Source organism: Triturus cristatus, chromosome 6 (assembly GCF_964204655.1).
Source record: "Triturus cristatus chromosome 6, aTriCri1.1, whole genome shotgun sequence".
NCBI lineage: Eukaryota > Metazoa > Chordata > Amphibia > Caudata > Salamandridae > Triturus > Triturus cristatus.
Window position 1 is genome coordinate 1,564,133,590 of NC_140589.1, and position 25,971 is coordinate 1,564,159,560.

Sequence of the window (25,971 nt, forward strand, 5' to 3'; positions counted from 1 at the left end):
CATGCCTTGATCTTAGCAAAGCTCCAAATGGAAAGCCAGTGAAAATCTTGAGAGCCTTTGACTCATCTTTAATTTGTGAGTGGCTCCAATATTGGTAGAGCACATTAGGCCATTATTTTTCTTCCATTTGTCCTCCCCTAATATCTTCCACAAATATATTACTTCTTTGGCACCTGTTGGTTACTCATTGTTCACTCAAAGGTAAAGGCCACCAATTATGATGTGGGCCATCTATCAGAATGCAGTGGGTTCCCAAACTGCTGCCTTTCCACAACGCATCCAAAACAGACGGATCTCTATTACCTCTAGAAATCTGTGGAGTCAAAGCCTTACCTGCATTATGATCTGATTTGTTCCTGCAAACTATGCCATTTCGAAATTCCAAATCATTCTTCTCTTCTAGATACCCACACACTTACATTTACTTCACAATATTTGGGTTATGCAAAGAGTAGGAAGGAGAGAGATTTCGGCTTTTTAGCACAAATACAAGTTAATGTCTTAATGTCTAATTTGATCCCTAAAGATACACAAGACAGCCTCCGCATTACGCTTAAAATGATATAGACATATTTAGATTATCACTCAAGATGTGTCAAACACTTACCAATTTAAATGGCACATCTCTGGCTTCCAAAATGCCAAGTTATGCGAAAGTGTGTAAGTGTGTTTGCATTATGTCAGGGCCTGGAGATAAAGCGCCTCATTCCTCTGGACATCTCACCTAAATTTGATTGTTCTCCTATCAGTTAATTTGTTTATTTATTTTGACGCTAAAGAATCACACTATACACAAATATATGTAGCAAAAAAATAATTTTACCAAATCCAAAAAACAGGAAATTCAGTCACAATATATTTTACAACAGTCAACAAAAACAGAGAGTCATTTTTAAACCTGTGCCTTCTTGTTTCCAAACTGGATGAACCTAAACTGGACTGCAGGTTCTAGCTAACTAGTAACACCTATTATTTGTACATATACTTTTAACCAGAGCTAAGAAAACAAATGAACTCAGCACTTTCATTTCAAACAAACATGTAAATACAATGTACTTATATAAATATAAATTAATTTCTCACCATCATAAATCCTTCTTTAAGTCATGAACAAACTTAATTAAACATTATATTTAACAAATGAGCAAAGTTCTGAAAGCCTATCTAACTTAGGCTGTTTTATAATGGACAGGGTTCTCCCAGTAGAATATAGCTATTATAACCTTAACTTCCAGAGGAATTAGGTGCATAGAAAATAACTTATCATACTTCTATCTAAGCTATTATATGTATCACAACAGAATAGATAACATTAGAGTGCTGGTTGTCTTTGGAGATTTGATTTGTCTATCCACTATTCCTAGAACACTAGTTTCACATGGATGTTCATTAAAGTCGTCCATGCTGGCTCTAAACCTGCCTCACAAGTGATGGATATCTGGTGTGCAGACTCAAGTCACTTCCACAATGGGAATAGGACACAACTGCCTCAGTTTTTATACATTTTCTATCAATCCTTTAATAAATCAATGGCAAACACAAACAGTAAAACACACCATCATCCACTAAACAGATTCCCTACTTAGTACAGAGATATATTGTTTCATTTATATTGTGCTTACAATTGGTGTAAAGCTTATTTCCAAGTGCATCGAAATTTCACAACGAAGCGAGGTCTAGATAGAAGAATGACTTGGGTTCCATGCCCACTAATACACCTTCTGGCTGATGAAACCTCCATATGCCACCGCTTTCTTGTAAAATATATTTTATTCCTGCAAGTTAAACAACTGCCTGCAATAAAGTATACACTGGCTGAGACCCTCAAGTTGTTTCTGGTTCTAAGTTGTAGCTCTTCTTGATCTAATCTGAGTTCATTGTTTATCGATATGTTATCATGTCTTAGTTATGTTACCTAATTGCAGCGCCTCCTTCAAAGACTAATGCTGATTGGGTTATGTTATGGGAAGCATGGCACTGTCAAAAACATGGATGATTTCATTCTAACCTGTCGCCAGCCATGCCTTCCCTTTATCTCAGCGCCCTTAAGAACTTATTCAGTTATATTATTTAACAAAGTATTTTTCTCTGGAAGAATGCTGCCCATTACTCGTAACACAGCTGAGCCCAATAGCCTGTTGGTAAGCCCAGTGCTGGTTCACGGGTGAGATCCTTGAAAGATAGTCCAACGTCATCCGCTGCCGCTACCCTCAATGAAACATCTCTTTGTTGATCCACATTAGGCTGCGTGTCTCATTGGGTTTGCACTCATACTCAATGCAGCTGAAGCTGTTGCCCCACTGGCAGTGATCCCGCTTGTAGTAGTTATAGTACTTCACCTGCCACACCGTCTCAAAGCTGCCGATGTCATTGAACTGCAGGGATAAGAGAAGAGAATGATGTTAGCACTCAACAAACATCCACACAAATCACCAATTCATCTAACCTTATAATAACTATAACACTAATACTAAAACTATCACTACAGTTATTACTACTGTGACTATTACTGCAACTATTGCTCCTTCTATTACAACTATATTGATGATAATAATGTCTCATTCCAGGTATAATATTGTCTCTAGGATGTTTGAAACAAAGCTGTTACTACTCAACATACATGAACATTCTGAGAAAGGATGTAAGAGTGAGCTGGAATTGTACACTCAAACTTTCAGAACTTTCCACAGAAATAAAATTAGACAATTGAGCTGCCACAGAAGTAAACAAGCTTCTAACAGCATAAGAGAAGGTAAAACAATTGATAAATCTGAAGTCTCAGTTTGCTAATGCGAGCAAATTAACAAAAGCAGTAATACTTCCCATGTGAAGATGATCAACAAAGATAGAGGCATAATAAGTATTGGCGTGTATTGAACAAATGCTAAAAACACGAAGCAAACTATTTATAAAGAGAGTGCTACGTGATTTTAACAGTCGTACAACTATGAATGTTGGACTTTACTTATCTGCATCCAGAATGATTCGATAACTTGAAAATAATTGTGTTTTGTCATATTTTACATAGTGAAATAATGCGGCAAAAACAAATTATTTCCCAAGTCTAGCTCCTTCAGACCCACAACTGAAATGTGTCTGTCTACAGCAAACAGGATCATTTGACATATTGCGATAAACGCATTACACGTGTCAATGTAATAAATGATGGCAACTTCACAACCAGATTTGGCATACCAAAGGTATCCGTAATTAAGCATAGTATATTGTGAAAAGGATTAATCCCATATGGATCCCCAATGGTCTTAGTTCTGTCAAGCAACCATTTAGGGCCTGTGAAGAAAATAAAGTCTTCAACAATTGAAAGACAAAGAATAAAAAGCAAACATAAAACTTGTGGTTACAGAGCAGATTTACAAGAAACTGAGGCATCTGTAGATTGACAGATGCGTCAGAAATTCTGACACATCTGGTGGCCTAAAAGTCACGCATTGCTGGAGTCGTGTCGCAAGCACACACAACTCTAGCAATGCATGGGGAGGCCTATACTCATTGTACTGCGTCACTCCTTATGCCTGCTTCAAGCAGGCGTAAGGTTTTGAAACTGTGGCATCCGAGAAGTGGCGCTGTGAAATCTTGTAGATTTCACTGCATCAGTTCTATGAGGTTTTCCTGCGTGCACACATTATACCTGACGCAAGTATAATGTGATGCAGGGCTTTACAACGTGACGCATCTCCCTAGATCCGTCACATTGTAAATTGGCTGCATTGTTTACACCACCGCTGCGTCACAAAAGTGACGCAACGGCGGCGCAAAAGTGTTGCAAGGGGCTTGTGACTCTGCCCCTTAGAGGTTATTGCTGGGGGTGACTGGACACATACATATCTACAGCACAACAGAGAAAATCTTTCGGACCCTATGATGTCTAATTTAAATGTATGCAATGCTTAATTTGTGAAAGAATATGTTCCAAGGCCCAAGGCTCTTCCCAGAAGTCTGCGGATGGTGCTATTGAATATCAATGCTGAATACCAAAACTGCGTAATTTTGATTCCACTTTATTCCACTGCCTCTTTAATCCACGACCAGTCACTCTGCGTCCTGTTATCTCATTCTTGCAGCTTATTGTTTTCTCCCCACTGTCCTGTTTTTTCCATCTATCTCCCCCTTCTTGTGTTTTTCACTATCTTGCGGTTTCTTGTGGGTCAAAGTCTGATGAGGAAAGCAGAAATGAGTGCCAGTCCCAAAAATGAGTGCTGCAGGGCCCCAACTGCAACCACCTGCTTAAATTAGGCACAGCTCACATTAGACACGGAATATGAGAACAAGTGTGTTAAACCATGGTATGGAATAAGGCAGTTTGGAAAACAGAATCTTTTATTTAGTTAGGAGTCTGAGTAGTGTACCTTCTGCAATTATGAAAGCATTGTATTGAAAATACCGGCATGCTGGGTCAGAAAAAGTCACAGGTTAAAATCCCACAGTTTTCTTCAACTACATGCCTCTGACAGATCTGATGTTTAAGAAGCACCTGGCCGATTAGTACATATAGTTTTTGTAGGACTTGGCCCTTTTTGGCTAAAGTTCCCTACACTTTTTGCTTTCCTCCTAGACCTTTTTTCTGACATGGTGTTGCCAACTTAGATGCTTTGGGCACTTTGCCACTGCTGATCAGTGTCAAAGTGCGACTAGCGCGGCGAATGGAAGATGCCGCGCGGGAGCGCCCGCCGTCTACAGCGGGGTGAGGTGCAGCTGCCGGACATTGAGGGCCTACCAGTGCAAGGGGCCCTGTGGATGGGGCAGCAGGTGGTGCGGATTGGAGGCCCTGAGCAGCGAGGTGCATAATTGATGGTGAGACCTCCCACATTGGCCTAGCGGTGGGCGATTGTTGCCGAGGCGCAGCCTATACAGCGTGCAGACAGTGACTGGGCCTACATCTCGGACTGATGCCCAGAGCCTCCGGACGGACTCTGCATTTGCGCTTTGCGGGGGCCCCTGCCCGTGGCTCCGGTGCCGCCCCTTTGGTCCTGAAATGCACGCTGGTACAGGGCAGACGTGATCATAGGCCCTCAGAGCTGTCAGCAGAAATGAACATCCCCATGGGTGACGGGGGTCGGAATCTTAGAGGCCCACGAGGCGCGACTGGCACATCTGATCCCAGAGGCGGGTGGAGCATCTGGGGCCTGGGCGACGTGAAGCTACCCGCAGCGAGCACGAACTTAGGTGGGGCTTCCTGGACTGCTGGTGCCCGGGTCTGCCCTGGCTCCTGGAGCACCATGTGTCGAAATAGGGCCTTGGGCCAAACCAACCAGATTGAAAAATATACGGTAGTAATGACCCGGGAGAGGGGTGCGACTGGTGGTGAACAGCACGATGACGGGGGCCCTGACCCTTCCCTGAAAGATATAATGAGGGCCATCAGGGACTTTCGAGGTACTTTGGAGCCAAAACTGGACTCTGTGACAGAAGAAGTGAACCTATGAGGGCGGATTTCCGGAAAATGTCAGAAAAAGTAGCGGTCGCGGAAACTGGAATTGGTGGGCTCCAGACGAAGACGAAGAGACTGGAGGAACAGGTAACCGCGCTTACAAAAACCAGGCCGACATACATGCCCGCTTGGAGGACCAGGAAGGGCGGGCTCGGCGGAATAACAGCCGCATAGTGGGGGTGCTGGAGGGACTGGAGGGGCCCTCGACGGACTGGTTTGTGGAGGACCTCATTTTGAACCACCTGAAGCCGAAACGTCTCTCCAATTTGTTTTCCGTTGAGCGGGCGCACAGAGCCTTGGGAGGCAGGTCCAAGCCAGGGGCCCCCCCACGCACGATCATCGCCCGCATCCTTAACTTCAGAGACCGGGATGCCATATTGCAAGCAGCGCGCACACATGGGGACCTTCACAGAGACAACTCCATCATCCGCTTCTTCCCGGATTACACGCTCCAGGTGCAGCGTCAGTGGCGCTCCTTTGACGGGGTGAAGAAGGCACTTCGGGACAGAGGGGTGAAGTACATGATGCTGTTCCCTGCACGACTCAAAGTCCTTGACGGAGAAAAGGCCTACTTCTTCGACACGCCGGCGGATGCTGCTGACTGGTTGGAGGGTCGGCAGGGGAGATGGCAAGATGGGCAGATGAGGCAAGGTGATCGTGAGGTGGCTCCGGAGGCCGAGCAAGTCTCCAGTGATGGCGAACGAAGGACGGCGGAGTGACCCTGGCGTAATGAAGGTATTACTGTGCCTAGTCAATGGCCATGATTGATCTTTGACTTTGGGCTGGAGGGGTGGGTGGCCAGTTGGTTTGGCTCCCTGGAGGGTGGGGAAGGACAAGGATGTGACTCTTTCTCTGCCCCGGGTGAGAGACATTGATCGGGATATTCATAGACCCGGTTCTATGCTGGATGATGGGCCAGGTGGAAGGGGTATAACGTACTGTGCGGGTCGCTTGGGGTGTTTAGCAAGGGGGTGTGTGGTTCGCCACTAATTGTATGCATCTTTCTTAGGTTAGCGGACCCACGTTTCCTCCGGAATGGTTTTAGTTGTGGTAACGGGGCGACAGGCACTCTATTTTATTGGTGGGTGGTTGGGGGCTCATCAGGCAGGGCGGCAGGGAGGGGGGGGGTTGGGGGTTGGGGATTTGGGGGGAATGTGCGGGAGGGGGGGGAGAGAGGGGTTGTTTCCTGGGAAAAGTTTTCTCTTCCTCATCATCATGTCAGGTTTTTTGCATGGGAGTGTGGTTGTGGCACACGACAGGGCAGCATAGTTCATTCGTGGAGGTGGGGGTCAGTAATCCAGTATGGGTACCCAGACGCATATTAAAATATGGACATGGAATGTCAATGGTTTGGGCAACAAACTTAAACGGACTTTAGTATTGCAACACCTGAAGCGGAACTCCCCTGATGTGGTTCTCCTGCAGGAGATGCACCTGCACGGCAACAGATGTCAGGCACTGGACCGCTTTGGGTATAAAATGGTTGCCCACTCAGGGTTTACGTCCGGGTCCATGGGTGTTGGTATTCTAATGCAAAAGGCCCTCCCTATGGTGATCTCGGGCATATGGACTGACGACTCAGGATGTATGGTGGTGGTGGCGGGAAGGTGGGAGGGGCGGACGGTGGTGTCGAGCTCCTGTTATGTCCCGCCTGGCCTCCACTCCACGACCTACGTACGGCTGAGCTCCTTTCTGGCTGACCTCCCCTTGGGGACTCTCCTGGTGGGGGGAGACATGAACGCTGTCATGAATGCTGATGTGGATAGATCAGGTAGGGGGCAGGGATTCAAGGGGGAGAAGGGTCTTCAGGTATTCATAGAGGCCTTGGTACTGGGAGACTTGTGGCGGGTGCACCATCCCTCCCATAGACAGTACACGTTTTACTCAGCCAGGCATGGGTCCTTCTCCAGGTTGGATCACCTGCTGGTGCGCATCGACCAGTGAGGTGAATATTCGGAACCCCACATACGGGCCCGGGGACTCTCTGACCACTCCCCAGTGAGCGTTAGTTTGAAGGGTCCGGTTATCAACAAGGCGGCGTTCCCGCAGATTGACCCGTGGCACCTACGGGACGACAAAATTGGGGACAAACTCCGGGAGGGCTCCCAGTTCTACTTTGAAGAGAATCAAGGGTCAGTTGCATCTCACATCACATTCTGGGAAGCGTAAAAGACTGTCTTGAGAGGGCAGGCACAGGCCTTGATTGGAGCCAAGAAGAAGGAGGAGTCCATACAGATTAGGAAGTTAGAAAGCGAGATAGAAGATCTTGGAAGTAGAGCTGATACTGCGACCGCAATTGACCGTCATCACGCACTGGCACTTAAAAAAAAGGATCTTAGGGCACTGGCGGAGGGCGAGGCACGCGCCTACTCCCTGGCTACGCAACACCGGATCTATGATGTTGGTGATAAAGCCCTGAAGCTCCTGCCATGGCTTGAACGCAGGGACCGAGAGCGCTCCTGGGTGGCTGCGGTGCAAGACACGTCGGGCTCCCTAGTGTCCACTAGCATGGATATAGCGGAGGTGTTTGCGTCGTACTTTGAAGGAGTCTATACCCCGGTCTGTACGAGGATGGAACAGGACTGTGAGGAATTCTCAGGTGCAGAGAGATAGTTTAGAGGCGGATTTGACTGGAGGAAATAGGGGAGGCGCTCAATTCCCTACAGTCCAGAAAGGCACAAGGACCGAACGGGCTACCGATAGAAATCTTTAAGAGGCAGGCGAAGATTATCACGGGCCCCCTCCAACAAATGTACCTAGAAGCGCGACAGGTGGGAATGCTGCCGCCTGACCAGAGAGAGGCCACGATCGTGGTCATTCACAAAGAAGGCAAACCGGCCGATCAATGCTCCTCATATCAACCGATCTCGCTCATCAACGTCGAAGCGAAGGTGTTGGCTAAGGTCAGGCTGCTTCCAGTCCTGTCGGATCTAGTGCACGTCGACCAGTTAGGCTTCATGCTGCGTAGGAGCACCCAGCATAATCTGCGTCACCTCTTTGGCGTGCTCTATATGACGGAGGGCGTGGGGGACGCGCAGTCTGCATTGATGACGCTGGACAGCTCAATGGCTTTCGATAGTATCAAATGGCCGTATCTCTTCATGGTTCTGCAGCGTCTGGGTTTCGGTCCGACTTTCTGGAGTTGGGTGGGACGGTGTCCAGAGCCTTCTCACTCTGACGGGGCACGAGGCAGGTATGTCCCCTGTCCCCCCTTCTGTTGCCCTCGCTCTGGAGCCACTGGCTCACTGGATTAGGAGGGACAGGTCATTCTGGGGCTTGGCACTGAATGACGACTAGGAAGAGCGCATTAGCCTTTATGCAGACGACATTGTGTTATATATGGCTAGGCCCTACCAGTCGATGGCGCAGGCACTCCATCTCTTCGAGCTCTTTGGTAGCTATTCGGAATACAAAATAAACTGGGCGAAATCAGTAATCTTCCCATCCTCTGGTCCTACTCCGCGGATACCGACCAGGTGCCCAACGGTGATTGCGGTGGAAGGTTTCAAGTTTCTGGGGGTGTATATTACCAGAGACAAAGCGGAGTTCCTCTCAAAAAACCTGGAGCCCCAGCTGACACGCCTGACAACGGATGTGGGCCACCGGCGAATGTTGCCTCTCTCCCTTGCGGGACATGCCGCAATGTTCAAGATGCTCGCATTGCCTCGCCTTCTGTATTTTACAAAACACGCCGTATCCAATTCCGCCTGGGGTCTTTAACCGTATATCACAGACGGTGCGGACGCTACTCTGGGATGGTGGCAACCCCCGAATAGCGCTACGCAAACTCACAAGGGTGGTGTACGATCGGGGGCTGGCCCTCCCAGACGTGCAACTCTACTATTGTGCCTCCCAGTTGCAGGTGGTCAACGACTGGGTGTACTCTGACAGATCGGAGCAGCCATATAGGTTGGACCGGCTGGTGATGCAGAGTGGGAACTGCAAACCATTGTTATATGCCCGCAGGCCACGTGCGGACTGGCCCTCGCATACTGGGGTGGTGGTTCAGTGCTGGAGGGAGGCGAACACATTTCTGGGGTGGTCGGGCTCACTGACTGGTAGAACCCCCCTATGGCTCGGTGAACAGTTGGCAGAGGTGTCCCGATTGGTGGGCTTATGGGGTTGGAAACTCATAGGCATTGAATATCTGGGGGATGTGTGGAAGGGGACGCCCCTCGCTCGTTTGACTATCTGAAAAAAGAATACGACATGCACGACTCACAGAGATATCAATACCTGAGCCTCACGTATTCCCTGCACTCACATATTAGAGGAGGCAGTTCCATCCCGGAGTATTCCCCCATGGAGGATCGCCTGCTTCTCAATCCTATCCCTGAGAAGCCTACTTCTACGATCTATCGTAAGCTCATAAACAATATGCCTGATCCTTTAGCGTTGTTGCGAGCGAAGTGGGAGCGAGACTTAGGCGCATTGGAGGAAGAGGACTGGCAGGACGCCCTACAGAGCCCTCGAGAGATTGTAATTCGCGTCCGGTTCCGGTTAGTAAAGCTCAAGATTTTGCACCGCATTTACTACCCTCGCACCCACTTGTATACATGGGGTAGGTGTCAGTCGGCCCTCTGTCAAGGGGAAGTTTCCTTCTATCAGATCTTGTGGGAGTGCCCTGAGATAGTACCCTTCTGGACCATGGTCACGGATACGATGGCTGCGGTGGTGGGCTCTCCGGTACCGAGGGAACCCAGGTGGTTACTACTAATGATCAAGGGGGCCACTGACTGGACCAGATATGGGGAACTGTGGCTGGCGTTGGCAGCTGGTGTCGCAAAAAGGAATATCGCCAGTGCTTGGGGGGCACAGGCTCCTCTGCAATGGGATCGGTGGGTGCGAGATCTCGATTGGTGTCAGACAGCGGAGGTAACCATCTACAAAAGTAGGGGATGTAATAAAAAATGGAGAAGGATCTGGGGGCCCTGGAGAAAATACAGGGAGATGTTTTTTTTTATTTTTACTTGAATGTATTTATTGTGGTTCATGCTGGCCCTGCTTTGTGTTGTACACTGTTAATCTATCTCATGCTATTTGAACATTTTACTGTAAGCTTGACTGATATCAGCGATGTTAATAAAAAGAGTTATACATTTTTTTTTAAAAAGAACAGGCGGAGCTGGGAGTCCATTGGAAGGAGACAGCGGCGGAGAGAAAGGCGAGACATATGTCCGAAGTCCGGCTGGGTAGGTGACGGCCAAAGCGGTGTGCCAGGGCCAATCTCCCCTATAGCTGTCGGTGCAGCTCCACCAGGAAGCGGCCATGCGGTTCGGGCTCTGCCGGGTGAGTTTCAAGATTCAAAAAGAACAGGGGGAGCTAGGAGACCGATTGGAAGGAGACAGCAGTGGAGAAAAGACAAGACATGTGTCCGAGGTCCGGCTGGGTAGGTGACGGCCAAAGCGGTGTGCCAGGGCCAGTCTCCCCTAAAGCTGTCGGTGCAGCTCCACCGGTAATCGGCCAGGCGGTTCGGGCTCTGCCGGAATTAGAGAGATGATGATCAGGAGGTGGTCGAAAATCAAGAGTCCAGATACGTGTGAGTGGCCCACAGTCTCAGCCATGAGACTTTCCCTTGAACTAGATGGGATCAGTGGCAGCCATTTCGGGGTCAGGTGCAGCAGGATGCTCATGCCCCTTGTTGTTGGAGATAAGCCAGTTCCCAGGATTGGGTTTATGAGCAATCATGAGCTTCCCTGGTGGTGAAGGAAGTAGATCATCAGTTGGAGTGGGCCACCACTGTCCCTCCTGTAGCTGCATGGGCGCCATGTTGGAGTCAGGCGCGGCTGGGGATCATTAAGTCACCACTGATACTGCAGACTGGGTCCCTATGCTCCTTTGGAGCTGTGCAGTGCAAGGCGCTCCAGTGATGTGTGGAGCGGGAGACACTCCTCCTCTAGTGCTGATATGCTGCCATGTAAGGGGACCCACTGCTCCCACGAGGCATGGCGTCCACCGCGGGCGCCATGTTGGAGTCAGGCACTGCTGAATTTAATTCCTCTCCAGGGGAAACGAAGTAGTGCTATCGGGCCACAAGGAAATCTCAGCCAGCAAGGCAAGCCCTCTGCAGTGCCTCCCGCTGCTGCCAGACATCCACTTCCTCCCCGCCGAGCCTCCAGTCGCCTCATCAGTTCGCTCCACGCTGCCAGGAAATGGCGGCCGCCGCATCCTGAGCCTCGCACCACAGTCACTACTGTGTTCGCCTTGCTTTGGCCACAATGCGGTTGAAGAGGCAATGAATGTCTCTGGGGCGGATCGGACCCTCAAGCCTGCACCACTACAAGGATCTCAGCGGTGGTGGGTGGGGGGAGGTGGAGTGTTCTCCTCGCTTTGCCCAGAGCTCTACGCCGTAACCATGAAAGCTCGAGCACAGTGAAGGACCAGCGAGAGACTCACCCTGCAGCAGCTGCAACAGGACTTGGCATCGGCTCCAGCCTAGACTCATAAAGCTCCGATCCCCTCTTGAGTCAGAGGTGATTCCCGGGGAGCATCGACTTCTCAGCAGATCGTGAGGTAGGTTAACTCTTATTTGCGGGGGTGTTGAATGACAGTTGCATTGCTGACGACATTCTGTATGCAGTGGTGTTGTGTAGAAGGGTGGGTGGGGGGCATAGACAGGGATATTCACAATCAAGTTATCCCTAGCCCCGGAGCTTCTTTGTAGAACTCCAGCAGAGCAGCCATCTTCATGTGACTCAAGGACATGTACTAAGGTGTGTGCCATGTCCTGACAGTGAAATAATCTCCATTTCGTTTTTCACTGTTGAAAGGCCATCTTGCCCATAGGACAGAATGGGGAGGCTGTGTAATATGTTTTCCAGCCTATCTTCCCAAAGGCTTAAGATGGAGAGGTGAAGTTTAGTATGCCTGAACTCACAATGTAATTACACATCTTTTTATGAAGGTGGTTTTTGCATTGTGTGTTTAGAAGCCATTCTTTTAGAAGTGGCTGGGTTTTTGTGCTCTAACATTTCTGTGTGTCTCTGCCTGGTTGTGGATTGACTGTCCGGATTTGAAAGTGATAGGATCTGGGGAATGTCTTGACCCAGGGGACGGGGTGAGACAGCAACAGGCTGACCTGCATCTGGAGTGTAGGGGGAGGAGTAGCCCTTAGAGGTTAAGAGGCCTGGGTTGCTGCCATAAAACAATGGTCCCATCTCCTGCTGAGTGATTGAGAATCCCGACCTCCACTAATCAAAGGAAAATGGTGTCACTGGGAGGGAGGCACCCAGAACTGGTTTGAAGAGGGGTCAGTGCCCCCTGAACACAAAGAGTTCAAAGATATTTAGGGGTATAACTATGAGAGCTGAAGCCCACGAACTTTGGAGAATGGCTTGATCAAGATTGGGGCTGGCCTGCAGTTTGCTGTTTTAACCAAGGAAAGGCTAAAGGGACTTTGCTGTGTGCTGTGTCCCCCTGCTTGATAGGACTTTGCAGTGCTGTGTCCTGAAGTCACTTATCACCAAGGGCCCGAGGTGAGCTGGCTCCCTGTTGCGGAAACTCAGGAACACAAACGTTTCCAGGAGAGTCTCAGCGACTCTCTGTGTGTGTGTGCTTTTTGCAGCCTGAGACCCTCGCAAGGAGTGCCCTGTGATCGTGGGCACCTGAAGTCCAAGCGAAGCTCTGCGACGCTGTGTGCGTGTGCTTTTTGCAGCCCGAGCCCTTCGTGAGGATCGTCCTGTGATCGTGCACACCCGGAGTCCAAGTGAGTCTAAGCAACGCTGTGTGCATGTGCTTTGTGCAGCCTGAGACCTTCGTGAGGATTGCCTTGTTATCGTGCACCCGGAGTCCAAGTGAGTCTCAGCGACGCTGTGTGCGTGTGCTTTGTGCAGCCTGAGACCTTCGTGAGGATTGCCTTGTTATCGTGCATCAGGAGTTCAAGTGAGTCTCAGCGACGCTGTGCGTGTGCTTCGTGCAGCCAGAGACCTTCGTGAGGGGTGTTCTGTGATCGTGCACCTGAAGCTCAAGTGAGTCTCAGCGACACTCTGTGCGTGTGCCCTGTGGCAGCCTGAGATCTTCGTAGCAGTAGCGGCCCGGAACGGCAGCCCCGGAGGAGCTGAACCGGGAGGGCCCGAGTCCCACTGCCCGGAACTCACAAAGATTGCATCGGAGGCACAAGTCGCTGGGAGAGGAGAGTGAGGTCGCACCCCCCAGGTAACGTGTGTCGACACCTCTCTCATTCTGGCAGCGCGAGCGTCTGCTTCGGCTCGTATCGTGGCCCGTACTGGCCAAGGGAGTGGCAGTACCAGGGCCGGAGTGCGGAGCTGCACTTTTTGTTACACCATACCCGTGTTGGGGGCAACTGTTGACAGAGGCTGACTGCGAGTTAGCACTAGTGGCAGAGAGACCGCCTAAGGCACCGTGATCGTTGCTGGAGTGTATTACGCATTACCTTATTTCTGCATAACGGAGTACCTGATTGTCGTATTACACATTGCATCATCTCTGCATAACAAACTACCTGATTAGTGTATTACGCATTGCATTATTCCTGCATAACGAACTACCTGATTAGTGTATTACGCATGGCATTATTTCTGCATAACGAACTACCTGATTGTCGTATGACGCATTGCATTATTTCTGCATATCGAACTACCTGATTAGTGTATTACGCATTGCATTATTCTTGCATAACGAACTACCTGATTAGTGTATTATGCATTGCATTATTTCTGCATAACGAAGTTCTTGGTTGTTGCATTACACATTGCATTATTCTTACATTGCAAAGTGCCTGATTGCTGCGTTACGGATTGCATTATTTTTACATTGCAAAGTGCTTAATTGTTGTGTTACGCAGTGCATTACTTTTCCATTGCCAAGTGCCTGATTCTAGCATCACGAACTGCATAACATTGTGTTAGGACTACAGTGGAATGTTTAGAAGTGCTCATTAAAATCACCAGAACTTACAAGGGCTGGCTGGCCTAACAACCGGCCAGGAGGAATACTACAAATACTCATATGTTGGATTTATATTGTATATCTTTTTATATAAAATGTATACTCATTTTTATGAAACTCGTGTGGAGTCCATTTGTGGTGTCATCAATGGGTTGCTGTGAGCATGGTTGCAAATACTTTACGCATTTGCCTTGAAGATAGGCCTAGCTGCTCGTGCCAAGCTACCAAGGGGGTGAGCAGGGGCTATCTCAGAAGGTGTCCTTCCTTTCCCTGACGTGGAACCGAGGGTCCCTATTTGGCCTAAGGTACCTACCTCAGTCAACTAGGGATACCGGGTCTAACAGTTTTGGCATGAACGGCTTAAAATCGTGATTGTTCCTCCGATAAACCAATACTTTGCTTCATTGAATGATCTGACTGTACAGAATATATTGTATACTGTAACAAGTTCCCTTTGTTGCCTTAAAAATTCAATAAAAAGGTACAGGACCTTTGAAAATGAAAGTCAAAACATGGTATATCAAAAGTAAATAATTTTGTCGGAAATTTAATAGACATAATTAACAGAAATATCATATGCATGGTGTTCAAGCTCAAATTTGATTTAAAACTAAAAGAAACGTTTGCTAGCTTCTAATATATATATTTTTCATATTTTAGGGTATAATTTTTTTTAAGTATTTACTTTACTTTTGGAAACTATCAAATGACATTTTATATTTAAAGATTAATTAATATATTTAACAACTGAAATAACTGAAGGAATTAATGAATTCGCTATTAAAATAATTATATGAATGTATAATTATAACAAAACATTAATCAATTAAGTTCTTCTTATACCCCATACTCTTTGTTAAACATGTTAAACCAACCTCCCTCCTACTTCTTTTACTCCAAGGTCTGTAACCCTGTTTTGTTTTATTGGAATACATGAAAAGCAATTAAAACATAGAGTTTTAGCTCATGATTTTTATTTGTTTTAGTGCAAATGGGGCTCAATTGACACAGAAAGTGTAAACGGAAGGTCAGAGTTATACGACTCCACCATAACGTTTACACTTTTCCCAATTCACAAAACAGGTGCTACAGAACTCCTGGAATGCCGTGCTAAACTCGGATGTCGAGGCGAGGGCAAGAATTATACGTCAGGAGGTCCTGGATTGCTGATCCTCCCTCATGTAAATTCCATGTGAACACTTGTGAACCATTCCCTAAGCCAGTCACCAATCTTAGGCTCAAGAAAATGAGTGAGAAAGGGTGAGGCGGGATCAGGCTTCATTTAGTGAATATCAATAAACATACATATTTATGAGTGTTCAGAAACTTAAAAGGGTGACCATGCCTTGTTCGGTATGCTTCCCACCCCTGGTATGGGAGTCACTAATGTGGATATTGCTGCACTAACGGCAGAGAAATCTGAAGTAGTAAAAACATTTTTATTTTTTAATTTCAACACATTTTATTGATTTTTACACATATAGTCATCAATGCTTTGTCGTTACAGGGTGGCAGCCCAAACTGGCTGTGTTTGTTGAGGATACAGTTACACAGTATATATGTTTGGCTGTCCCCTATCCACTGTCCCGCTAAGATTATAAGAATGAGTGAAAAGGAAAGGATAGAAAATAAGGGAGAGAAAAGAAGACATAGTATACAAGAAGTTTACTTCCTTTGTGTTTGCGTTCTGATCTTGTGGGGGTGTTGTTTAAGGCCGTTTGGGACCTTTTTCTAGGTCTGCTCACGGGGGCTCGTCGGGGTCCAGGAACTCGTCCAAGGAAGCCCACGTGTCTGCCAGGATTCTTTCTAGAATTCCTGACAGTTTTGGGACACAAATGGCTGTGTGAATCATGCCCAATATTTTCATTGTTTCTGCATTTTACACCCTATCCACAAAACAGAAATTGAAAAATACAGATGGAAATTCACGCCTCCTTTTGAGTGTATTTTTCCATTATTTCCCTATTCACAAACAGTTCAAAACTACAACTGGAAAGCTGCACCAGGCTTAGATTTTTAGGTATACTTCTGGGAATATCATATGACTGTTCCCAAGGGCTCCTGTTCCTGGACTGTAGATTTCTCTATGTCAGAGAAGTCCTCTTCATGTTTATTTTTGATGGGCAACACCGATGAGCCTCTCTTGTGCCTCTGGCGGTGTTTAAGCTCATGATTCACTCAGTACCAACAACTGAAGGGGTAAGCAAGTAACCTATGTGAGTAAACTGGGTGAGAAAGATAGCTAGGTGTACTGTGGGAGCAGGATTAGTAGTAGCAGCCATGTTACTAAGGCACTTAGGCCTCCGGAGACACATCTATGCATGATTAAAGGTTGTGGGGCTCAGGGAGAGTCTTGGTCTTTCTTGATCAGTCTCCCATTTGGAAAAGTCCACTGGTAAAAAGAAAGAACTCTTTAATTTGTAAGTAGGACTTTGCAGAGGATCAAGTGAAGACACCACATGGCATACTTCCAGTGTTGATGCTCACTAGGTATTCATTCACAGTTTTTTTCTTCTTGTAACATCTCTAAAGGTCCTGGTTCTTCTAGCTCTTCATACCTCTTCCCTCAAGGTCTGCCTCAAATATACTGATATGGTTCAAATGCGGGTCAAAGTCATGGAGTATTCTTAGATGTTTCCTCGCTGCTTACAAGAAAAAGATTTTCAGGATTGGTCCTGACATCCACTGCCTAGGCAGAGTAACTCTGTAGGTGCTTACAGCAAATATGCATGGTAGAGAATCAAAAAACAGACATTAACTTCAATGGAGCTTCTAGTAAAAAAAGAAAAGGTTGTGAGGTGGAGCATCAGATTGCCTCTGATGAGGGCGGAAGAATGAATTTACCACCCAAGAATGCAAAGCTCTTTAGGTAAGCTGAAGTTGATGTAATGACAGAAGGCAATTAGGCCAGGCCCATTAGGCCAGGAAAACTATCACTGCCAACATTTCTAACTGGTGTCAAGCATCATCAAATATGGAAGAAATTATCAGTCTTTGAACTCACTATGAGGACTTAAGAAAAAGTGGACCAGGTTGTGAGACATATGCAAGGGAAAAGAAGAGAAGTTAAGAAATGTTAACACCCTCATCAAAATAGGTAAGATAAAAACAACAACAAAAAACATCCTGCTCTTTATAAAATATCTCAAGTAAAAGCAAGAAATATTCATTAAAATATTTAACTTTACAAAAATACAGACATTCTAGGAGGAGATAAACTTGAGTGTATGTACACCAGTGGCACAGTCATGATTCAAGCCACTACGAGACTATGAGGAGAACCTCTTTTGACAGGCTATTGGCAACTCCTGATCCAGCTGTTTTGCCCTGTCATACTACTTTCAGAGAGCCAGAATTACAGTATTATTGTTGAAAAGCCTACTCCAACAAGATACCATACAGTCAACCACCTAAAAAGTCCAAGCATCAACCTACCCTCAAAGAAAAGCATCACTTTGCTAGTTGTCTACTGACAAGCTTCTTCAAACTGATCATCAATAAACACACTCCAGACCATGAGTCTACATCTACAGGTAATCCTTCATCATCAGCCAGGCCATCCACAAAAAGGGGAGACTGCCTGTTGTTGGACTTGGTCCTTTTTGCAGGGTCCCCTGAACTTTTTGCCTTCCTCCTGTATTTTGTCTGACCTGTTTTTGTTGGTTTTATGACTCTGGGGACTTTACCACTGCTGATCACTGCTAAAGTGCATATGCTCTCCCTATTATAAATTGATGTATGGATTAGTGACTCCATGATTGGATTATTTGATTTACTGGTCAGACCCTAGTACAGTGCACTGAGTGTGCCCAGGGCTTGTAAATCAAATGCTGCTGGTGGGCTTGCAGCACTGGTTGTGCCAGCCACAGAAGCAGCCTGTAAAGTGTGTCTCAGGTCTGCCATTGCAGAGCCTGTGTGCAGTCTGGTACTGCCATGCTGATTGGGCAAGTGCACTCACTTGCCAGTCCCTAAACCTTCCCTTTTCTGCATATTAGTCACCCCTATGGTAGGCACAAGGGCAGGGTGCATTGTAGGTAAAATGTAGGACATGCCCTGATGTGTGTGGCATGTCCTAATAGTGAATTACAGCCATTTTCTTTTTTCACTATTGCAAGGCTACCTGTTCCCTGTAGGCCAGAATAGGCAGTTTGATTAGTACATCTTATAATCCTAATTGACTCAGGGAAGTAGGTAGAAATTCGAGTTTAGTATGCCTGAACTCAGAATGGTAAAATACATCTTTTAGTGAAGTTGGTTTTAACATTCTGTGTTTGAAAATACCACTTTTAGAAAGTAGGTATTTTCTTGTCTAACCATCCAAGCCTGCCTCTGCTAGGTTGTGTATTCCTTGTCTGGAGTTTGAGTGACAGGGGCTGGGGGATTCCAGGAGACAGGGTGAGACAGCACAGGGCTGAATAGAGAGATCTGCATGCAGATGGGTGGGAGGAGTTGCACCTGGGACCTGAATTGGGCTGTGCCTTCCCTCCAAAATGCTGGCTCCACCTCCTGTGGTGTGTCTGATGTTCCAGGCCTACACTGTGAAAGGTAAGAAGGAGTCTTGTCAACAAAGTGCCCCAGGACTGACCAGAACTGGTTTAGGCTAGGTAAAGGCCTCTCAGAGAACAAAGGGAAAATGAGTATAAAAGGGGGGACCCAGACCCCAGAACTTTAGATCACTTTTGGGAAACAAGAAGAAACCTTTGCTGAGGAGAGGAACCAGAGAAACTGAGGAAGAGACTATTCCTAGCTGAGTGCTGTTTGGGGGATTGGCCTGCAGTGGTTGCCTGACTGCCAAAGAAAGGAAAAAGGACTTTGTGCTACTTTTGAATCCAATTTGTGAAGGATTTCCAAGGGCTTGAGATAGAGCTTGCCTCCTACTGAAGTCTCAGGGACAACAGACTTCTCCAACCAGCTCCCCAAGAGTTCTTTTGAAGTGCCTGCTGTTGTGCTGGGCCTTCTGAGGGACTGCGTGTCGCAAGGAGCTGGAAGCACGACTCAAGACGAAGAAGCGTGTCACCGCCGCAGCAGTTGTCCTCGCATCACCGGAGGAGTGTCACTGCCGCAGAAGCGGTCGTCGCATCGCTGAGGAAGCATGCCGCCGCTGCCACTGTTGCATCGCATCACCGAGGCGCCCCGCATCCCTGGAGAAGAGTGTCGCAGCAGATGCCGTCGCATCACCAGAGAAGCGTGTCGCAGGGCCTGTCGCGGCTCAGACGATTTTTGAGTCGACGCACGGCCGTCGGGCATGCACGAATCGGGCCGTCGGGCATGCACGAATCGTTGTCACATCAAGAAGAAGACGCCATTTTTGTTTCATTGTACTGGATCTTCATCTCATCATCGCGTTGCGGGTCGCACCGCCACGGAAGCGCAGTAAGAAACCGGCGCATCACCTCCGCACGCCAAGAAGAACCAACGCCTCCCCTACGCAGCAGTAAGGAACCGACACATCACCGTTCTTGCGTGTAAGGAACCGACGCATCACCTTCCCTGCAACACTTTCGTTGTATAGCGTTACGCATCCAAAGGTACATTGAACTTAAAGTGTCGCATTTACTATCTTAAGAGAACTAAGCTATTTCTACCATTTTTGAAGTCCTGTATTGTGGCTTTTTGTCGTTTGTGGTCTTGTCATAAGTCTACATAAAATTACTTATTTTTATACTACATCTTTTGTGGTGTCCATCTGTAGTGTTGTCACTGGGTTATTGTATGTGTTCACAAATGCTTTACACACTACCTCTGAGATAAGCCTGCCTGCTTGTGCCAAGCTACTAAGGGGGTGAGCAGAGGTTATTTTAGAAGTGTACCCCCTTACCCTGACTAGAAGCAAGGGTCCCTATTTGGTCAACGGTACCTACCTCTGCCAACTAGAGAACCCCAGTTCTAATGCCCGTCAATACACGTAAGTCATAGCAACATGAAAGTGGTCAATGCACATACTATCCGCACAGGAAAACTAGAACCATGAACGAGAGTCACTTTTAGTATCAGTGAGCAGTGGTTAACAGCCCATTCTATGGCCATCTTAGGTAAACTGATGCCTCCTGGCTTACACAAAAACAGAAAAGGAATGCAAACAGAGTGGCAGAGACGCAGCACTACTCTAATCCTCAAGAAAATTTGCCTGCAAAGCTATGCCAGACACCTCACACTCATCAATTGAGTGTGTGGCAATAACCTCTACAATAAATCCACACCGGTTCTTTAGATCGGCAGTGTAACATTTCCCAAGGCACAACCCTGAGTTTTGAGGAAAAAACCTCGACCTGGATTTACATTATCAGAATACCTCTCGGAAAACGTTCCTAATGTATGTGCTGATCCTCTGGATGGACCACTTTCAGGGTTTTTTCCAAAAAACAGCCATGACATACAAAGGGAAGAAAATGCCATCAAAGGTCACACCATAATTGATGGATCTGGGGATGAGCCATTAATCTGAAGAGGCTGAGAATAATGCACAAATGTATCTGTGTGGAAATGCACTTATGTGGACGATTCACATGCTGGTTTTGATAGAATTCAAGAGAGGACAGTTGAATGAAATCACTGATGTTTTTGCAACATCCCTGGCATAATTGCCCTTCTATTTTTCATTTGGAGGAGAGATTGTTTGCACTGAACAAGGAAGAGCTGAAGCTCTGATCTGAGGATATGAATTGACTAGGTTGGATGGGCTGGAGACGCTAATAAGTTAAATATATGTCTGACAAAATTAGCTTATTTCCATTTCCCACCTTCTTCCATTCCACCCATTACAATCCCTCCTGATTTTATAGTGGTAGAGAAAGTTGTCGTGATCTATCAGATAAGATATTGACTTCTGCCTCTGAGGAGTTTTTACCCCACATGCATTTAACAGGTGAATACATGAACACGTTTTCTTAGTAAACACAAATAAATGGCTTCTGTTTCCACTAAATACCAGTGAATGTCATTTTTGCCTAAATGCAACAACCACAATAGAACAAACTCGCTTGTTAGGCTGCAGGTGTGTAGTCGTTGTCTACGAAAAGGGCTAGCTAGTAAAAAGCGGTGAACGTTTATATCATATCACTAGGAATTACAGGCCAGAAATGCTGAAATCCTAAACCGAGATGCACATTAGTAAGGCTACACTTCACCTTTGCAGACATCCTCGTGTTCTGCTCATCACTGATCGTGACTGCGCTATGACTTTTCCACGTGAGACAATGTTTCATCTTCTCGTGTGTTTTGGGGCTTACCGAACAGATTGTGTCAGTACAGAGGTCATCAGTGAAACATTAGAACACAAATCTTTTTCCAGGAATTACGTCTCACCCTGACAGGTTGATTCCTCCACATTTGTGTGCAAAGAAAATTTGAGATGCGAATACTGGCATACTGCCGCGTAACTACATGACAGAACACTTACAGTCTGGCATGTTTATGCATAACACCGATTATTTTTTCGAATTCTTTCTTAGTGCATAGGCTTTTTTAAAAAAAAAAAAATCCCTTGCTGTGCTTACTGCGAGTCTCTAACAAAAAATAACAAAGACTCAACAGTATAAACCGTACATTTTTTTTAGGAAATAGAGTATTTGAAACTACAGCAGGAAAATCGATACCATGAAGTTTTGCGAAACATAGTAATCCAGTAAAGAAACGAGCTGCATAGAATTTAGGTTGGGGGAAAGAGAGGTAGACAGGTTAGTAGTCATCTTTCTAGACCTGAAAACCTCAGTTTTATCTCCCCAGCCTGGCGACAGCATCACTGCCACATTTATTGGCAGGAGGGCAGAAAGTGCCTTCCTTGTGGCCTTGTCACCTTCAGACTACCAGCTTTCTTGGGGGTGGGGGGTAGGGGTTTTAGCCCACACAGTTCTCTGTCCCAGGTCGGGTATAGTGGATGTGTCTGCAAATAAGTGAGCAAGGGCTGCCATATATATCTCGAGTTCTGGAAGTGGGGGCAAGGAGTACATAATACAAAGGTAGTTCTTCATTACAGTAAAAATAAATCTGCAATCCAGTCCTTGAAGTTGGTCGTGCATCCTCTTCCGGAGTGACATACCAGCCTTCTCTTAGCTAGCAGCAATGCACATGCCGCATATCGCCAATAGGTGGCGGACAATTCCTTAACCTGATACAGGAAGGCCACCAGTGGTGTCAAATGCTGGGTCTCGTCCACCATCATAGCCAACGCAGCTTGTATTTTAAGCCAATAGGATTGTATTGGCCCACAGGACCATGTTAACTGTAAAAAATATGCACCAGTCATCCCACATCTGATGCACTTATCATCTGGTCCCACTCCGACTTTATTTAGGCTGGCAGGGGTATAATAAGATTGCTGAAGAAATTTATAATGGATAATTGAGGGTCTGCTACTTGAAGATTTGTGGCCCACCTGTGCACAATAATGCCAGTGCTCATCAGGGATGTCAGTACCAAGTTCTGTCTCCCATTTCTGTCAGGCTTTTCCCCAGGGGCCTGGTAGTTCCGCCTGTGTGGATCAATAAAGAAGGGAGGCCATATGTTTGGTACTGGTGGCCTGTAACATGGTATGCTGTGTAAGAAAAGTAGGAGGAAAACCCAGAACAGCAGCCCTGGAACTACATTTCAATCGAATGTACGTAAATGTTTCTAACAGTTATGTCATCCAAATACTCTGTGTGGGGAAGGAACCATTCTGATAAAGATCTCCTCAATGAGTGGGCTTTCTAGTTCTAAGGTGGATCCTCACCAAGTATTCATGTGTTACTGGCAATAGCAGGTGATACTCAAATGGGAGGAGTCAGGAATCTATAACCTTCTTGCCCACTTTATGGTAGAGCCTCTCCCTAGCTTCATGGGTACAGGCAACCGTGGGCGGCCCCAGTGGTTTTTGCTGAGGGGATCACTACGAAGGAGGAGAGGGGTATAGTTGTCATATAGTCCTGCTCAACAGCTAAATGGGGGAGGAAAGGAGTTGGATGGTACCAATTAATTGCATGGTGCGCCCGAGCACTCAAATAATAAAGCTCCATATCCAGTGCCACAAATCATCCCATCAGGAACAGAAGAGTGGGTGCTTCCAATTTAGCCTGGACTTACCCTCCGACTAATTGCAAGTAAGATCAACTGAGCTCTCCATCCACCAAAGAATGATTGCAAAAGTGGGATAGGGATGTTCAGAGAGAGATACAGAGGTTTACGGATGAGCATCATCTTCATTAAGGTTATAAGCCCTGCAAGAGATAGTGGGAGTAAGATCCAGCAGGTGATCTGATCAGTGATAGTATTCAACACTGCCCCATAATTAGCGTGCAGTACCTCATCTTTGTCTCAGTGTATCATCACTACCAGATATTTGAGGTCATCAGTGCACCACTGTGGAGGGAAGTCTGGGGTGAATGGAGTCGTAGTGGAGGTTAGGAGAAATAGTTGGAACTTTTCCCAGTTGATATGAATGCCTAGTAGTCTTTCAAATTTGTTGAATTGCAGCAGGATTCTAATTAGGCTCTGTTGCAGATCCCTGAGCGTAATATCATCAGCATCTTGGGATATTAATAGGTGCCGACTAGGGTACCACAGCACAAACTCTCAGTAATGCTGCCATAGTTTGAAAGCTAGGGGTTCAACAGCTAAAGCAAATAGCAAGGGCGAGAGTGGGCAACTCTGTTTGGTGCCCCATTTTATCTCAAAAGGATCTGGCAGTGCTTCATTAATGCGCACTATGACCAGGGGGTTTGTGTGCATCAATTGAACCCAAGTCAAAAACAGTCTAGGAAAGCCCATTCGGACAAGTATTGCCTGTAAAAAAGTCCCAACCGCGTTGTAACACCTCATACCATTACTCCACAAGTCAGAACAACGACTTGCGGAGGGGGCAGAGGGTGTTGGATTTAAAATCCAACACCTTCCCTACTGTTGCACATACTGGAGTTGGAATATTAAAGTATACTATTCCAACATCCAGCGCCCACCCTAGAGCAAGTCGTTCTTACAACTTGCGGGGTAATAGTATGCGTTGTTACAACACGGTCGTTGTAATGACCGCATTATAATTGCATGCAGGGAAAAAGCATGCGGAGTAAACTGGCATATTCTTCCCATTTTAGTAAATTGAATGCTTTGGTGGCATCTAAAAAGACCGCCAATGCATTCAAAGTTAGAACCATATCTTGTAGAACTGCAAAGAGCATTCTCAAGTTATGGATGTGGACCAACCCAGAATGAGACCTGACTGATCAGGTTGCACCAGATGTGTCATAAGGTGTGAGAGTATAATGGCAATTAGTTTCACAAGAATTTTTATTTCACAGTTAATTAAAGAGAGAGGCCTCTACAGATCATACCAATCTGGTGTTTTTCCCGGCTTGAGCAGGATGATTGATGATCTGGGCCTCTCTCATGGTCTTGAGGAGCTGCTGTGCCTGTCATGCCTCACTACCACTAGAAGTATTGGAGCTAATATCCCAGCATGTGTCCTATTAAATTCTGCCAGGAGGCCGTTTTTCCTGATGGGAACTGCTCTATTACTTCCGGGATTTCATCTTTGGTGAACACTTGATCAAGGAAGGCGCATTGGGAATTCCAGGTGTGTATTCACCTCAATCGGTTCTTTCAGTTGAGTGGTATAGAGGCAGCCGCAAAATTGAAGGCGTGTGTACGTTTACAGATCTTTGTGCGCCCATGAGACTGGGCACGTCATTGGTAGCCCATGTTCTTTTTATCATAGTAGCAAGTGTCTTCCCAGGTCACCTACCCCCCCCTTAGGCTCTTGTGACAGTATATTTTCCATAAAATCTAGTATCCTTGACTGCCACTTCAAAGTATTCTTTCAGGGGGGTTTAAATCTGGTGCACCAGTGTGGGGTCCTGCCCAAAAACTTGTTGTTTTTCTAGCCGCTGCAACCTAGTTTCTGTGCACTCCAGAGCAATAGGTGCCTTCCCTATCTTGAGGATGGTGCACTCTCTAGATGTCCAGTAAATAATGCTCTTGAGTGATGTGTCGCAGATGACGAGAAGAGGTATCTCGATAACTAGGAGGAATGTGAGACCTGCCATGTGCTCATCAATGGTGCAATCGAAATCACAGCTGCAGAGCAAAATGGATGGGCCAGTGGATGAAGTTTTGCCCAACAACCGATCATAGAAGATCATCTGTATTAGGGTCATAGCAATTGACAGTAGTAATGCTGTGTGACAAAAGAATTCCCCATACAATACCAAACCTGCCCTGTTCATCCACTATGGACCCCTAAGGTGCAAAAGGGACACCTCGTCATATCAGAAGGGCCACGCCCCTTGCATATGTAGAGTAGGAGGAGAAAAGTCAGGACACTGCCCATTTGCAATGAACGGCTGGGGTGGACCCCAGGCTGGTGTGTCTCCTGTAGGAGGGCTATACTGACCCATGCCTCTCTAAATAAGACACAATATACCTATGTTTACGAGGGTCATTCAAGCCACGCACGTTCCAGGCGATGCATTTGTTTAATGTATGTGGAGTGGCATAAGTGTTATCTTTCTCAGCCAGATCTACGGTACAATAAGGGGGATGCCAAGGAATCCGATTACTGTTGCAGCAACAGTTCCCAACAACAAAAATGCCCTCCCTCCCATGCTGGCAGCCAATCCAACAGGAATTGAATCTCATCTCCCCTT

The 25,971-nt window shown here is 46.6% G+C and overlaps 1 protein-coding gene across 1 annotated transcript in view; it reads right to left on the minus strand.

Annotated features, from left to right (window-relative positions):
• Positions 1-801: 801 nt before the first annotated feature.
• Positions 802-25,971, minus strand: part of CNRIP1 (cannabinoid receptor interacting protein 1) — a 72,999-nt gene continuing 47,829 nt past the window's right edge. Inside the window, exon 3 of the mRNA XM_085612715.1 lies at positions 802-2,375. Within this exon, the coding sequence (XP_085468841.1) occupies positions 2,211-2,375 (165 nt within the window). The 3' untranslated portion in view covers positions 802-2,210. The remainder of the gene's footprint in view (positions 2,376-25,971) is intronic.